Genomic DNA, 17,188 nt, shown 5'->3' with positions numbered 1-17,188 from the left:
TGTTTTTTTGGAAGATGCCACAGGGCGGCTGACACAACCTTGCTATGGTAAAAGTTGGATGCTACGGCAAACGACTGATGGTTGAAATGGAGAAATATATGTTTTTGTAAGTCTCTATTCACTCCTAATAAAGACATTACCATGAAGGAGCAACTTAATAATTGTGAAAAACAAAGATATTTTACTTAAAAATAGCTTTCTTCTGCTGTTCTGATGGCAATGCAACAAGACACGTGTAGGTTTGATACACTGTTACAAAAACTTACACTCAAGTAGGACTCATTAAACAATCTCATGAAAGAATTGTTTAGAAAAGTTTTTGGTCAAGTCAAAAGATTTTAAAAAGCATTGAATTTGACTTTAAAAATGGTGCAAGAACCCTGCCGTGTGGTTACGTTGTTTAAAATACGACCTAATGACATTTACAGTATGCAGGGTTTATAGTAGGCTATATACCACAGTTAAGGTCTGTTTTTAGGGACTCTGCAAAGTATAGGCAAAGCTACAGTTATGTCTGGAAGTAATTGGACACTGACACAAGTGTTGTTATTTTTGCTATTTATCAAAATATTTTCAAGTTACAGTATAAATAAATAACAAATATGGGTTCAAGTGCAGTCCCACAGGTTTAATTTGAGAGTATTCACATCCAAATTAAATGAAGGGTTTAGGAGTTACAGCTTTGGTGTTTTCAAGGGACCAAAAGTAATTTGACTATTGACTCAAAAGTTGTTTCATGGACAAAATAATGTTGCATATATTCAAATCTTTACAGATCATGAGACATTTGTTTGTGGATGCTACATTCATTTGTAAATTTGTAAATATTTTCTTTTTACGCATTGTAATATACATTTGTAAATTGTGATCTGCCCGTATGCAATAATTTAGAAGCAATTCTATCTCCATATTCTTTAAACCACAACGTTACCCGCCCATCAGTATTTCACGCTTAAAATCAGTGCTTGCTACCACCGCCTGCTGGCAAAACATACAAATCTCCACACGCATTTGCAGATCTCTGCTGCAGTAGAAGTGTAGCAAAAGTCACATATATAAAAAGAGAAGGTATTGAGAGGCCCGAGTTGTAACTGATGATTTGTCCGTATACGCCATTACAGATTGGTTCACACATTTACAGATCTATGTACGCCTTTACAGATTGGTTTACACATTTACACATCTACACTCACCTAAAGGATTATTAGGAACACCATACTAATACTGTGTTTGACCCCCTTTCGCCTTCAGAACTGCCTTAATTCTACGTGGCATTGATTCAACAAGGTGCTGAAAGCATTCTTTAGAAATGTTGGCTTATATTGATAGGATAGCATCTTGCAGTTGATGGAGATTTGTGGGATGCACACCCGTTCCACCACATCCCAAAGATTCTCTATTGGGTTGAGATCTGGTGACTGTGGGGGCCATTTTAGTACAGTGAACTCATTGCCATGTTCAAGAAACCAATTTGAAATGATTTGAGCTTTGTGACATGGTGCATTATCCTGCTGGAAGTAGCCATCAGAGGATGGGTACATGGTGGTCATAAAGGGATGGACATGGTCAGAAACAATTCTCAGGTAGGCCGTGGCATTGAAACAATGCCCAATTGGCACTAAGGGGCCTAAAGTGTGCCAAGAAAACATCCCCCACACCATTACACCACCACCACCAGCTTGCACAGTGGTAACAAGGCATGATGGATCCATGTTCTCATTCTGTTTACCGCAAATTCTGACTCTACCATCTGAATGTCTCAACAGAAATCGAGACTCATCAGACCAGGCAACATTCTTCCAGTCTTCAACTGTCCAATTTTGGTGAGCTCGTGCAAATTGTAGCCTCTTTTTCCTATTTGTAGTGGAGATGAGTGGTACCCGGTGGGATCTTCTGCTGTTGTAGCCCATCCACCTCAAGGTTGTGCGTGTTGTGGCTTCACAAATGCTTTGCTGCATACCTTGGTTGTAACGAGTGGTTATTTCAGTCAAATTTGCTCTTCTATGAGCTTGAATCAGTCGGCCCATTCTCCTCTGACCTCTAGCATCAACAAGGCATTTTCGCCCACAGGACTGCCGCATACTGGATGTTTTTCCCTTTTCACACCATTCTTTGTAAACCCTAGAAATGGTTGTGCGTGAAAATCCCAGTAACTGAGCAGATTGTGAAATACTCAGACCGGCCCGGCTGGCACCAACAACCATGCCACGCTCAAAATTGCTTAAATCACCTTTCTTTCCCATTCTGACATTCAGTTTGGAGTTCAGGAGATTGTCTTGACCAGGACCACACCCCTAAATGCATTGAAGCAACTGCCATGTGATTGCTTGATTAGATAATTGAATTAATGAGAAATTGAACAGGTGTTCCTAATAATCCTTTAGGTGAGTGTATGTACACATTTACAAATTTGGCCACACATTTATAAATGTCAATACACTTTGAATAGAGATCTTAAGATGTTTTTACCGGACCCCCCCGTCTCAGTTCCAAGGTGTTACGCTGCTATTTTATTGTGCTGGGGGATATGAGGAATGCACTTCTAACTTTTCTCAGTCTCCTCCAGTTTTAAATTTTAGGAGGAGATGAGGTCCTGGTCCACACCTGTGGATTACCTGGTTTTGGGGGCCCGTTGCTGTCCCTGTCCTGGTCATACTTCTGACCTAGTCTAAAATCAAATAGACTCTGGATTTAGCCCAGATAAATGTATTAATTATTCCAATTGGACTCTTAAACTCTCAAACAGTTTTGCTACAATAATGTCCCCATAACCCACTTACTTAGTACGGGACATTCACTCTTCTTGGCTGGCTCCGTTTATGCGTTCTGGCAAAAAATCACTACTTTAAAGAAATAAAACATTTCAACAAGAAATTGTTAACAATACCCATCATGTCACCTGGTTGGTTAGAATACTGTGACTGTTACCATGGAGACCCAGGGATTCCTCCAGGACACAGAATATCACTCTACCTGACACAGGGTCACTGAATCAGTATCGTACTCAACCCCAAACCCTGGGTAGAGGGGCTCAGTGAATGTGGTGTGGAATGTGTACAGGTGGGTCATTGTGTCAGAGTGGACCTCATAGAAGGACAGGGTGCCGGCCGGCCAGTCCAGAAACACTCCTACTCTGATTGGAGGAGAGGAGGTCTGGTCACTCTGGGGTTGAGGAGGATGGATGAGGTGAGGAGCAGGTATATAAGTAGGTTGCTCATTGTGGTAGGTGATGTAATAATCACTACATAAAAGATTCCATGACTTGTCATTGAATCCAAACTGACTGGTAAATTGGCCCTCTCTCATGATACCTTTATATGTCACTGCTATATCAGCCGTCCCACTCCTCTCCACCTCCCAGTAACAGCGTCCAGTCAGACCCTCTCTACACAACACCTGTCTCTTGTAGTCAAATCTGTCTTGGGAATTCTTCAGAACCTCCACTCTTCTGTTCCCCTCAGACAGGGAGATGTTTCTGTTTGCTGTGTTTGGGTCCAGAGTGAGATGACAGTAATCTGCAGATGAGAGGAAAGTTAGAGGACAGAGAATGGTGTGTTTGGAGACAGTGGGGGGGCAGTGTGTGTATCTGGGGTTTAGTCCATTTACTTCATGCTGTTTCAGTTTAATAATAGGTTTGTTAGTAAATATTTTCCAATAAACCGATTCCTTAAAACTTACTTACATTTCTTCATCAGCTGTGGTTTCGCCCAGAACTCTTCATTGGGATCCACACTGTGGGAGAGACAGAGGAACACATTCTGGTGAGACAGCCTGTATTAAGTTAAGTAAAATCCTAAAAGGAGACAAAGTAAGAGATCCTATTTAGGACCTGATGGATCCCAATCAGTTACAACATCAAGAAAAAAACTGTTTTGCAATCTATATTTTTTCAACTTCAATGTGATGCATGATCCTGTACAAATAAGTGAGCATTTAATGTACATTTAAACAGATAATACTTTTACAGTAACTGTACAAACTTCAGTTTCTCAAGTCTACAGTCAGGATCATCCAGTCTAGCAGAGAGCAGCTTCACTCCAGAGTCTCCTGGGTGATTGAAGCTCAGGTCCAGTTCTCTCAGGTGGGAGGGATTTGACCTCAGAGCTGAAGCCAGAGAAGCACAGCCTTCCTCTGTGACTTTACAGAATGACAGCCTGCAGAGAGAAGTCATCATGATTTAACAACAGGACTGCTGCCCTCTGGTGGTGAGAGCTGAGGTTAAACCCATTTTTCTTCAATTTCCTGTATTGTATTCCAGTCACTGTAATGGACCATTAGTACTGTACTGATGTAGGAAACAAACAGCTAATGAAGGATCCTATTCAAATAGTTTTAGCAGGCGAGACAAACTAAATAAATGTTTCACTAAGATGTAGTAAGACATGAAAACAGTACTTTTATCACTGGTTAAACTGACAAACTGGCTTCTATAATACTTTGACTCAACACTCCTTCCTGTATATTTCTACTACCAACCTTAGTTTTTCCACTTTACAGTAATGATGTCCCAGTCCCACAGAGAGCAGCTTCACTCCAGAATCCAGCAGGTCATTGTTACTCAGATCCAACTCCTTCAGATGAGAGGAGTTTGATCTGAGAGCTGAGGCCAACGCTTCACAACATCTCTCTGTCAGATAACAGCTATTCAGCCTAAATTGGAAATACATTGTAACATGCAAAAATGTAAGAGCTGTTAGTCCTTAACAAACAGTCAAACAATCTATGTTTTTGTCATGTGAGGACCTCTTCCTTAGTACAATTCTAACCTCAGAGTCTGTAGTTTACAGTGTGTATTTTCTAGAGCTGTAAAGAGTTCACTCCTATCATCAGACAGCATCCAGTTCCTCAGGTCCAGTTCTCTCAGAGGGGAGTTTTCTGATTGGAGAACAGATGCCAGTGATCTACAGTCGACCTCAGAGAGTCTGAAGTTACCCAGTCTGTTAAAACAGAGACAATGTCAGTCATTCAGAGTGTGATGTTGTGCAGGTCAGGGAGACCTTAATAAACAAACTATCCAGCAATGATAAATCATGTTTTTAAGATGTTAAGATGTCTTCGATACTACTGACCTCAGTGTCTCCAGTTTACAGTGTAGATGTTTCATAGCGGCACAGAGAACAGTCAGACAGACATCTTCATCATATACATCCAAACCACCATCCTCAACGTTGAAATTATGAGCAAAAACGCTGTCTTTCAGGTGCAGTTCTCTCAGATGAGAATCTTCTGATTGGAGAATGGAGGCCACTGATTCATATTCCTCTTCAGATAACAGATATTCACCCAGTCTGTAGAAACAGAGAGAATATGATTCATTCTGCTGTACATATGACTGATCACAACATGCAGGTCGAGATACAACATTTGCAAAAAGACTAGAGATGCTTAATCTCAACTAATAACAGTTGGAGACTTTCATTCTTTTGAGAAACAGGGATGACTGGGGACCCCCAGGTCAGTTCCCCTCCCCATCTTCCAAACCCTGTACTATGTTTCGTTCCACACTACTCTGAACATGTGCTAAGATCCTGTCCTTACCTCAAACACTGTTCTCTGTTTTCTCTCTTCCATTATTCGATCTCTGTGTTTTGGTTTTGTAGAGGCTTGTAAATAAGTATTTTTTTTTTTGTCAAAGTACCAAAATTTAACATAAAACCATCAGCAGTTCCAAAGTCTTAAAAGTTAATAAATACATAATTTATTGGTGTGTGATAGTTGTGAGCTTGACATTGTGAGATTACTTACATTGCCTTTCTACATTTCCTTACAGCTGGGGCCAGTCTTGTGCACCCAGGTGACCAGTTGTATGTCCCCAGGTCAATCTCATCCAGCACACCCTTTGACATCAACAGTGCATTGGCCAATGCTGAGAAGTGTGTATCTGAGAGATGTTCCCCTGTTTGGTTTCTTGACTTCAGGAACTTGTCAATGTCCTCATGTACTGATTCATCTTTCATCTCAGTCAAACAGGTTAGTAGATTGATGTACCTGTCAGGTGAGATTTGCTCTACTTTCGGCTCCCTGAGGTATTTCTTTATTTCATCAACAGTTTCTGAGCTGATCTCTGTCTGTGGCAGTATTCCTTGTAACAGTCTCTGGTTGGACTCCAGTGTGATGCCAACAAGGAAGCGGAGGAACAGGTCCAGGTGTCCATTCTCACTCTCCAATGTTTTATCCACTATCATCTTCAGCATCTCATTCAAGGGCAGTTCTGAAGACACATCTTTAATAAAATACTCCAGGTCCTTGATGTCCTTGGTCACACAGCAGTGGAAAACATACAGAGCAGCAAGGAACTCCTGGAAGCTCAGGTGAACAAAGCAGTAGACCTTCCTCTTATGTAACACTTTCTCTTTTTTTAGGATTTCTGTGCAAAACCCAGAGTACACCGAGGCATCACTGACATCAATCCCACATTCTTCCAGGTCTTTCTCATAGAAAATTATGTTTCCCTTCACCAGCTGTTTAAATGCAAGTTGTGACAGTTTGAGAATCATTTCTTTGTTTATTTCTGTGATTGTGACCAAATCATCCTCAATTTTGCCATCATACTTTTTGCTTTTTAGACTTGTCAGAATGAGTGTGAGGTGAGAGTACATCTCAGTCAGAGTTGTGATATCTCCACCCATTCCTTTAGTCACCATGTGCTGAAGAACCCTGGCAGTAATCCAACAGAAGACTGGTATGTGACACATGATGTGGAGGCTTCTTGATGTCTTAATGTGTGAGATGATTCTCCTGGCCTGGTTTTCATCCTTGACTTTCTTCTTAAAGTATTCTTCTTTCTGTTTGTCACTGAACCCTCGTACTTCTGTCACCTTGCTGATGTACATACGAGGGATCTGATTGGCTGCGGCGGGTCGGGAGGTTATCCAGATGAGGGCATTGGGGAGTAAATTTCCGTCAATTAGGTTTGTCATCAACATGTCAACGGACGATTTTTCATTTGGATCATTCAACTTCATGTTATTACAAAAATCAAGCAGAAGTCTGCTTTCATCAAGACCATCAAAAATGAACATGACTTTACAGTCAGCATATTTCTGTGCATCCTTTATTTCTTTAAGTTCAGGGTGGAAGTAATTCAGAAGTCCTTGAAGACTGTACTGGAGTTGATTAACCAAATTCAGCTCTCTGAAAGGAAGCACAAAGATGAAATCCACATCCTGATTGGCTCTTCCCTCTGCCCAGTCCAGGATGAACTTCTGCACTGAGACAGTTTTTCCGATTCCAGCGATGCCCTTTGTCATGATGGTTCTGATGGTTCTCTCCTCTTCACTCTTCTCTCCAGGTGAGGGTTTGAAGATGTCAGTACAGTTGATTGGAGTGTCTGATGTTTTTCTTCTCATGGATGTATATTCAATCTGTCTAACCTCATGTTCTGTATTAACCCCTTCACTCTCTCCCTGGGTGATGTAGAGCTGGGTGTAAATGCTATCAAGGCGAGTTTGTTCATCTGCAGTGCCTTCATACAGGAAACAGAACTTCTTCTTTAGACTGGTTTTTAGTTTCTCCTTTACTTTCTGTGTGATGGCATCTACCGGAAAGAATAACACATTTTCAAAACGTTAGTAAAAAGTATGAATGTGTGTGTGTGTGTGTGTTTATTTTTGTGTGTATGTAACAGTGTACATTGTGTTATAATATTCTTAGCTAATATACCTTTCCTCTCCCCAGGGCTCCTAGTAAATCCACCTGAAATATAACATGAATATATTAGAATTTTTTGATCCAGACTTCATTCATTGGTTCAGAGGACCCTGATGTAAGACAGAGACAGAGCAGACTTACCCAGTTCCTGGACCAAATAAGGCTCTTTCTCCTGGAGGATCTTGTAGAAGGCTGATTTGACTTTAATTCCACCTGTGTTTAAGACTTTGTACAGCTCCCTCATCTGGTTCTGACTGGGCTTGGTGTCTCTGATGGTATCATACATCTCTCCATGCATCATTTCCCTCTGGAGCAGGTCATCTGCTATAGGCATCACCATGGTAACCCGCTGAATGAGCTCGGCCCTGTTCTTGTCCACAAACTCAGCATCTAGAATAGAAAAGAAGACAGATTAATTACTGAACTTCAAGAATAGAGAAGACAGATAAATTACTAAACATCTAAAATAGAGAAGAGGATGTGCAATAACAGCTGTACTAACCTGTTTTCTTTGATCTCTCGTCCATCTCATTGGAATCGTAAGAGTGTGTGTGTCTGGGAAAATGAACATAAACACACATTGGACATAATGGAGACTGGTAACATCGCCCCCTGTGTCTGCAGACTGGAACTGCTACAAAAAAAAACAACTCACATAGGACAAGGTTTGTTGCTTCACTCTTTAGAGTGACAAGAAAGTGTGACACTCTCTTCGCTGTCCTCCTCCTCTCTCCTCACCCAGTGTCTTCCACTGGAAAAAGTAGGATTATTTTTATCTTCTCCCCTCAATGTGCTTTTCTCCTCTTGTCTCCTTATTGACAATTTGCTCCCTATCTTTGTCCCAACAGACTTGAACCTCATGATTGAACGCATTGGAACAATGATAAAATGGGTTCAATCTCCAATCCAAATAAAGTCCTATTATAATAATATATACAGTAAGGTGCAAAAGTCTTAGACACATGAAGTTCTATTTCAGCTGCTGATGGAAGCAGTTTGGGCTGATTTAAATCAGACTTTTCTGAAAACGAACACATTTTCCTTTAAGAACTTCGCTGTTCCAAGAAGAAGCAGCCTGACAACCACCTGCACTGTTCCAGGAAGAAGCAGCCCTGACAACCACCTGCCCTGTTCCACAAAGAAGCAGCCTGACACCCACATGCGCTGTTTCAGGAAGAAGCAGCCTTACAACCACCTGCGCTGTTTCGGGAAGAAGCAGCCTGACAACCACCTGCGCTGTTTCGGGAAGAAGCAGCCTGACAACCACCTGCACTGTTTCAGGAAGAAGCAGACTGACAACCACCTGCGCTGTTTCAGGAAGAAGCAGCCTGACAACCACATGTGCTGTTCCAAGAAGAAGCAGCCTGACAACCACCTGCGCAGTTCCAGGAGGAACCAGACAGACCTTATCCAAGGATGTCTTCCTGGCAACCAGTGCATAATCAAACTTTTTATTTGCATATTGTTCATAATTTTTTTAGCTAAACACTGTTCAGTTATCAGTTTTCATAACACAGTCATATATTAATTCTTTGAATGACTTTTGTTTAATACATGGCACCATTTGGAGTTTATACCTTTAACCAGGTGCATGTATTTATTCTTAATAAATACATGCACCTGGTTGTCAATCAAACAAGTCCAGTTCAAACTAGATTTTTCTTTTTTTACATGACTCATAAAGAGCAATGAGGGTAAACATATAGGTGTTCCAAAATGAAGCAAGCAGGAAAGAATGTTTTGGTTCAAAATTAAACCTTGTTGTGTGAGACTGTACACTCTTAGGTTTCATAATGGTTCTTCACCTGACCCTGTGGGTTCTTCAGCTGACCCAGTGGGTTCTTCAGCTGTCCCTGTGGGTGGACATTTTTTGGTTCCAGATTAGAACCTGGATTCAACAGAGAAACAAATATTTCTACTTGAAAACAAAAAGAAAAAGCATTTCTCATGTAGCACTGTGTGTACTTAGTTGAATTTCTTCAGCTTCATACTTTTACTTTCTTCTCCATCTGCTTCTACTTGTTCTGAAACAGGATGTGACTAAGGGGCCCATTCAAACCCCTTTTTACAGGGCAGACGTGGTGCCTGTGTGTATGAGTCTTGTAACGCAACAAGGAAGAAGCAGGAAACTAGTTGAGAATCTGGAGCATCAGCAATGATGGGTTCAATTACAGGCTCAAAATGTCCAGAAACAAATAACTTTTCTTCTGAAGCTATTCTGGTTCAGAGAAAAGAAGGCTATTCCATGCAAGACACCTCCAAGAACGGAAGATCTTGTACAATGTTGTGTACTACTCTAAAAAGACTGTACTAAAATGTTGTGTACTAAAAGAACAGCACAAACTGTCTCTAACCAGAATAGAAAGGAGTGGGAGGCCCCGACGCACAACTGAGCAAGAGGACAAATAGATTAGTGTCTAGTTTGAGAAACAGATGCCTCACAGGTCCTCAAATGGCAGTTGCATTAAATAGTACCCGCAACCCTAAGAGAGAGAAGGAAATGGAGGGGATGGATGAAAGAGGGCGGAGCAGGTGTCCTTGGCAAATGGAGCGGTAGCACCATTCCTTCCACTGTCATTAGTAAAACACGATTATCTGTCGTCAAACGACAGAAAGTGAAATCACTTGGTTATTGCCTGGTTCATTTTCCCTTTATAATTTTATTTCTTTAATTTATTCAGGTAAATTCAGTTTAAACTCTGCAAACAACAAGATCACACCCATGAAATGGAGTGAGCTCACTGTAGATGATCTTCAGGAACAAACAATAAAGAACAAATGGATGCATCTCACCAGAGTTTGGAAGGATCCGATATAATCAGTTTGATAATCCAAAACTAATCTGACAGGTAAGGAAACATGATAAGTGTTTACATTAGTAATCCAGCTACAGGAGGCTTCAACGCCTCATTTCTCTACAGTTGACTTGAAACTGGCATTGTGGAAGTTCATCCCGTGACTCTGGTAAGCATGCCACTTCCTGTAATGATATATAATGTTAAAGGCGCATTGTTCTATTAAGGCCACAAAGTCTATCGTTCACTGAAAATTGAATACATTTTCCATATGCCGGATAATACAGCAATGTTTCCTGTGTCTTATTTGTCAAACGGGTACGACCTCTCTGTGATTGTGTCTAAAACGTAAACAGAAATAAACAATTTCCACTTCGACTAACGGAGGTCAAACGTGTCTTCACGCAAACCTTACACAGACTTAGATGTTCTTGTAACCAGTAATGACACCAAGCGGGCCGCACAAGCGCTGAAAAGTGAAGCCAAAACGTCCCGATCGCCCCCTGATGAGTCGTCCTAGTATAGGTCATAAACCCCGCCTCCCCATGTTATTCAATGGGACGCGAGACCAACTAAACAATTAAATTACCCTTCAAATATCTTTTTTCCGAAGCTGGTTTCTGTCATTTACTGTAGTTTGTATCACGCTAATGTAAATTCAAGAGTTTGTTTTTAAAATAAGTTGGTTTTAGTTAGTTATTTAATGCTCTAAAAACGGTGGTGTGACGTCGTGATTGACAGCTATCTGAGCCGAGGAGCAACTGAAGCACCAACAGGCTTTTTTCGCGATCTTCGGAGAACTAAGGAGATTGGTGCTTTAAATTTAATCTCTAAATTTCTATAATTTCACACGGACATAATGGGTTGTTCTGCATTAGATTGTGCTAACCGATCTGGCATTTCCAATCGATCTTTGAATTCTTTTCGGTAAGTTCAATTTATAAGCTATTTAATTAGTAAATAAATGTAATGGGCTAGCTAACGTTAGCTAAAAGACAACAAGCCTCGTTAATAGCCATGTTAATAGCTAGCAGGTGATCGTTAGCTATAAGTTACCAATTATTTTTGTATAGGGGAGGCGATCGAGACGTTTTGGCTTCACTTTTCAGGGCTTGTGCTGCACGCTTGATCGGGACACTGGCGGCTTCAGTTTTCACCAATGGAAAAGAGCGAAGGGGCGTCGTCCATTTTTTTTTACAGTCTATGCTCTTGACACTCCAGCATGTAATGTCTTTAGTCTTAAAGCAAATGCAAGAATATGCAATGTGCATGTATCCATCTTAAATAAATAAACTTGCCAGCTTCATTTGGACCACAACATTACCTAGCTGATTTAGATGTATTTATATACCATGATTGTGTGTTGAGTACCCATGCAGAGTTCATGCGGCTCCTTAACGGTCTTAAAATAAAATCAGAGAAATTAAAGTCTTAAATTGCCTTAAATTTGTTATTGGTATTACATTTGAAGATGGTGCGTTTAAGGCTGATGCGGAAACTTGTCACGCACAGTCGCAAGGCAGATACATGTGTATTTAGCTTGTATTGGTTTGGTTAACTTAGAATTAGACAAGAGAATCCGCCATTAATATACGTTTTACGTTACATTAGCTAGGTACAGACGTTGGCGTCGATGGCATCTTTTTGTTTTCGTCAGTAAATGCTATAAATCGAGATGAGCCTAGATGGGGAGAGGCAAGTTTCATGAAAAATGTTTGGAGGAAGATACGTTTCGGGGGCGTTTTCTGGCTCCGGCAGGTAAATTGGGTGGAACTAGCGCTGCCAAATTACGAAAGCAGCAGAGCTAAACCACAAATCTTGAGGAGAGTTTGGGGTGGTGTTACGGAACAACATTGTAGGGGATGTTGAACGGTTTACGTATAGGAGCTACCTACAGTCAGGCTCAGAAATTAACAGCTCGGAGGAAATTACTCCTGTTTGCATTACATTGAAATCCACTTGTAACTTCTGGTCGTAACAAACTGGTTCTTCAGATCTTGGGCAGAATCGTCTGGTATCTACTAACCAGCGCCGTAGTAAGATAATCGTTTCTGTACTGTAATATTGAAGCGGTAAGGATATTTGAAGCAAGAGTAATCTACCAGACTGAAAACTTTACAGTGTCTATAAGCAAACCTACAGACAACGCTGCTATGGAAATGCTGCCGGCTGCATTTTAGTTTTGTGAATAATTGGACATGTAGCTAGGATAATAGGTTCATATTTTTCCTGTAAAACCAAGGGAAAAGGCAAAATGTCATAATTCTTCACCTTTCAGAGTTAGATGCTACGAATAAAAACTACGTTAGAAAGGTGACAAACATTTCACTGACAAAACATTTCAATATACTGTTAAATAGGAAGTAATAATATCACATTCATTTCAATAACGCCATGTAACTGCTTTTTACAGTTCAAGTAAGTGTTTAGTTTTGGAAAATGGATTGTAAAGTAGTTAGCCAGTGACTGAAGCTGGGGTAGAGAATCTGGAGGAGGAGCAGGCTGAGGGAGTTGGAAGACAGTGGCCCAGAGAGTAGTGAGACAGTTTCAAGAGGCTGGTTAAGGTATGATGCTGAGGCTGTGGTGATGAGTTGTTCTCTGTGACACAAAAAGGGAATTTATTATTTTGGCCAGTAAAAAATATGCTTGGCTAGTGGATTTTTGGCTAGTGGATTTTTTCTTCTACCAGTCCCCTTGGCAGGTGAGCCAAATAGTTAATCGAGCGTTCAGCGCTGCCCTCAGCTGTCAAACCTTTAGTAACGCCCCCTTTGAACGCTGCTACACCACTTGCATTGCGTCACGTCCAGTGGCAGCATCCAAGCTTTACAAAACACTGAGGTTCAATTCTTGACCGCCGTCACGCACGTTCATTCTGTCTTGCGAATTAAAATGAGAAAGATTGGGTGTATTAATTAAAAATTCATAATGGTAACTAATATTGGCCTATTATGTAGGTAAAATTAGCAGATTTGCAGCATATGTTTGTTTCAGCTCTTTGGGCTTCTGGCATTACTTTCGTCAGCCTATTTTCTAGACTGATGTTTTTTTGGAAGATGCCACAGGGCGGCTGACACAACCTTGCTATGGTAAAAGTTGGATGATGGACGACAAACGACTGATGGTTGAAATGGAGAAATATAGGTTTTTGTAAGTCTCAATTCACTCCTAATAAAGACATTACCATGAAGGAGCAACTTAATAATTGTGAAAAACAATATATTTTACTTAAAAATAGCGTTCTTCTGCTCTTCTGATGGCAATGCAACACAACACGTGTAGGTTTGATACACTGTTACAAAAACTTACACTAAAGTAGGACTCATTAAATTATCTCATTAAAGAATTGTTTAGAATTCTTAAAAAGCATTGAATTTGACTTTAAAAATGGTGCAAGAACCCTGCCGTGTGTTTACGTTGTTTAAAATACAACCTAATGACATTTACAGTATGCAGGGTTTATAGTAGGCTATATACCACAGTTAAGGTCTGTTTTTAGGGACTCTGCAAAGTATAGGCATGCAAAGCTACAGTTAGGTCTGGAAATAATTGGACACTGACACAAGTGTTGTTATTTTGGCTGTTTATCAGTATAAATAAATAACAAATATGGGTTCAAGTGCGATTTTGTCTCTGCTCTTTGCGGATGATGTTGTGTTGGCCGCTTCTAACCAGGACCTTCAACATGCACTGGGACGGTTTGCAGCCGAGTGTGAAGCAGTGGGGATGAGAATCAGTTCCTCCAAATCCGAGGCCATGGTCCTCAGTCGGAAAAGGGTGGCTTGCCCACTTCAGGTTGGTGGAGAGTGCCTGCCTCAAGGAGGCGTTTAAGTATCTAGGGGTCTTGTTCACGATTGAGGGAAGGATGGAATGGGAGATTGACAGTGATGAAGAAAGAGCTGAGCCGCAAGGCAAAGCTCTCGATTTACCGGTCAATCTACGTTCCTAGTCTCACCTATGGTCATGAGCTTTGGGTCATGACCGAAAGGACAAGATGCCGGATACAGGCGGCCGAAATGAGCTTTCTCTGCAGGGTGGCTGGGCGATCCCTCAGAGATAGGGTGAAAAGCTCGGTCTCCCGGGAGGAGCTCAGAGTAGAGCCGCTGCTCCTCCACATCGAGAGGGGTCAGCTGAGGTGGCTTGGGCATCTGTTTCGGATGCCTCCGGAACGTCTTCCTGGGAAGGTGTTCTGGTCCCGTCCCACCGGGAGGAGACCCCGGGGAAGACCTAGGACACGCTGGAGGGACTATGTCTCCCGGTTGGCCTGGGAACGCCTTGGCGTTCCCCCGGAAGAGCTAGAGGAAGTGTCTGGGGAGAGGGAAGTCTGGGCATCTCTGCTTAGACTGCTGCCCCCGCGACCCGGCCGCGGATGAAGCGGAAGAAGATGGATGGATGGGATCAAGTGCAGTCCCACAGGTTTAATTTGAGAGTATTCACATCCAAATTGAATGAAGGGTTTAGGAGTTACAGCTTTGGTGTTTTCAAGGGACCAAAAGTAATTTGACTATTGACTCAAAAGTTGTTTCATGGACAAAATAATGTTTCATATATTCAAATCTTTACAGATCATGAAACATTTGTTTGTGGATGCTACATTCATTTGTAAATTGTATTTTCTTTTTACGCATTGTAATATACATTTATAAATTGTGATCTGCCCGTATGCAATAATTTAGAAGCAATTCTATCTCCATATTCTTTAAACCACTACGTTACAAGCCCATCAGTATGTCACGCTTAAAATCAGTGCGTGCTACCGCCACCTGGTGGCAAAACAAACAAATCTCCACACGCATTTGCAGATCTCTGCTGCGGTAGAAGTGTAGCAAAAGTCACGTATAAAAAAAGAGAACTTATTGAGAGGACCGTCCGAGTTGTAACCGATGATTTGTCCGTATACACCTTTACAGATTGGTTTACACATTTACAGATCTATGTACACCTTTACAGATTGGTTTACACATTTACAGATTTCTACACTCACCTAAAGGATTATTAGGAACACCATACTAATACTGTGTTTGACCCCCTTTCGCCTTCAGAACTGCCTTTAATCTACGTGGTATTGATTCAACAAGGTGCTGAAAGCATTCTTTAGAAATGTTGGCCCATATTGACAGGATAGCATCTTGCAAAAAAGATTCCACAACTTGTCATCGAATCCAAACAGACAGGTATCTCTCATGATACCTTTATATGTCACTGCTATATCAGCCGTCCCACTCCTGTCCACATCCCAGTAACAGCGTCCAGTCAGACCCTCTCTACACAACACCTGTTCTTTCCCTAGGTGGAATATGTTTTGGGAATTCTTCAGAACCTCCACTCTTCTGTTCCCCTCAGACAGGAAGAGTTTTCTGTTTGCTGTGTTTGGGTCCAGAGTGAGATGACTGTAATCTGCAGATGAGAGGAAAGTTAGAGGACAGAGAATGATGTGTTTGGAGACAGTGGTGGGGAGGGGGGGGGCAGTTTATGCTATTTCAGTTGAATAATAGGTTGGTTAGTAAATAGTTTCTAATAAACGGATTCCTTAAAAATAACACACTTACATTTCTTCATCAGCTGTGGTTTCGCCCAGAACTCTTCATTATGGTCCACACATTATGGTCTATATTTTTTTCAACTTCAATGTGATGGATGACGCTGTACAAATAAGAGAGGATTTAATGTACATTTAAACAGATCATATTTTCACAGGTGTCCATTCTCACTCTCCAATGTTTTATCCACTATCATATTCAGCAGCTCATGAAAGGGCAGTTCTGAAGACACATCTTCAATGAAAGACTCCAGGTCCTTGATGTTCTTGGTCACACAGCAGTGGAAAACATACAGAGCAGCAAGGAACTCCTGGAAGCTCAGGTGAACAAAGCAGTACACCTTCCTCTTATACAACCCAAACTCTTCTTTCAGGATTTCTGTGCAAAACCCAGAATACACCAAGGCTTCACTGACATCAATCCCACATTCTTCCAGGTCCCTCCTATAGAATATGACATTGCCTTTAAGCAGCTGTTTAAATGCCAGCTGTGCCAGTTTGATAATTATGTCCTTGTTTCTTTCTATGATTATGTCCAAATCACTCTCTTGTTGAACATTATACTTTTTGGTTTTCAGATTTGTCTGAATGAGTGTGAGGTGAGCGTACATCTCAGTCAGAGTTGTGATATCTCCACTCTTTCCTTCAGTCATCATGTGCTGAAGAACCCTGGCAGTAATCCAACAGAAGACTGGTATGTGACACATGATGTGGAGGCACACTTCATGTGTGAGATGATACTGTTGGCCTGGTTCTCATCTCTGAATCGGTTCTTAAAGTATTCTTCTTTCTGTTTGTCACTGAACCCTCGTACTTCTGTCACCTTGCTGATGTACTTACGAGGGATCTGATTGGCTGCTGCTTGTCTGGAGGTTATCCAGATGAGGGCTTTGGGGAGTAGATTTCCATCAATGAGGTTTGTCATCAACCTGTCAACTGAAGATGTCTCATTTACATCCCTCAGTTTCTTATTCTTATCAAATGCTAATGGAATTCTGCTTTCATCCAGACCGTCAAAGATGAACATGACTTTACAGTCAACATATCTGTGTGCATTTAACTCTTTAAGTTCAGGGAAATGGATGGAAATAATTCAAAATATCTTCCAGGCTGTACAGATCATCTTGAATCAAATTCAGCTCTCTAAAAGGAAGCACACAGATGAAATCCACATCCTGATTGGCTCTTCCCTCTGCCCAGTCCAAGA

The 17,188-nt window shown here is 41.2% G+C and overlaps 1 protein-coding gene and 1 long non-coding RNA gene across 4 annotated transcripts; one reads left to right on the top strand and one right to left on the bottom strand.

Moving 5' to 3' along the window:
- Positions 1-2,692: 2,692 nt before the first annotated feature.
- LOC105030933 (NACHT, LRR and PYD domains-containing protein 12-like) lies at positions 2,693-8,231 on the bottom strand. 3 transcript variants are annotated; one of them, XM_029122590.2, is made up of 10 exons: positions 8,153-8,231; positions 7,792-8,040; positions 7,663-7,695; positions 5,746-7,537; positions 5,070-5,288; positions 4,767-4,937; positions 4,477-4,650; positions 3,981-4,154; positions 3,683-3,732; positions 2,693-3,515 (listed from the first exon to the last, which is right to left on the bottom strand). In XM_029122590.2, exons 1-10 carry the CDS (start codon positions 8,229-8,231, stop codon positions 2,965-2,967), a joined length of 3,492 nt encoding a protein of 1,163 aa, XP_028978423.2. In that variant the 3' UTR covers positions 2,693-2,964. The 3 variants fall into 3 exon arrangements, with proteins under 3 accessions (XP_028978423.2, XP_028978424.2, XP_028978425.2); XM_029122591.2 differs by having other exon boundaries at positions 3,361-3,515; positions 3,679-3,732; XM_029122592.2 differs by lacking the exons at positions 2,693-3,515; positions 3,683-3,732; positions 3,981-4,154; ... (1 more) ...; positions 4,767-4,937; positions 5,070-5,288 and having other exon boundaries at positions 5,742-7,537.
- Positions 6,105-16,960, top strand: LOC114839885. Its single transcript, XR_003782232.2, has 3 exons — positions 6,105-6,146; positions 16,140-16,304; positions 16,560-16,960. It is a non-coding gene; the product is annotated as an uncharacterized LOC114839885 (long non-coding RNA).
- Positions 16,961-17,188: the final 228 nt, after the last annotated feature.

Source organism: Esox lucius, chromosome 9 (genome assembly GCF_011004845.1).
Source record: "Esox lucius isolate fEsoLuc1 chromosome 9, fEsoLuc1.pri, whole genome shotgun sequence".
NCBI classification, from domain to species: Eukaryota; Metazoa; Chordata; class Actinopteri; order Esociformes; family Esocidae; genus Esox; species Esox lucius.
The sequence above is the reverse complement of the archived record's forward strand: the minus strand, read 5'-3'. Positions and strand labels throughout refer to the sequence as shown.

Coding starts and splice junctions, on each gene's coding strand:
- LOC105030933 (XM_029122590.2), bottom strand. CDS start 8,231: ATGTGTGTTTATGTTCATTTTCCCAGACACACACACTCTTACGATTCC. Junction 7,538..7,662: donor GAGCCCTGGGGAGAGGAAAG/GTATATTAGCTA, acceptor TCTTTCCGGTAG/ATGCCATCACACAGAAAGTA. Junction 5,289..5,745: donor AGGAAATGTAGAAAGGCAAT/GTAAGTAATCTC, acceptor CTGTTTCTACAG/ACTGGGTGAATATCTGTTAT.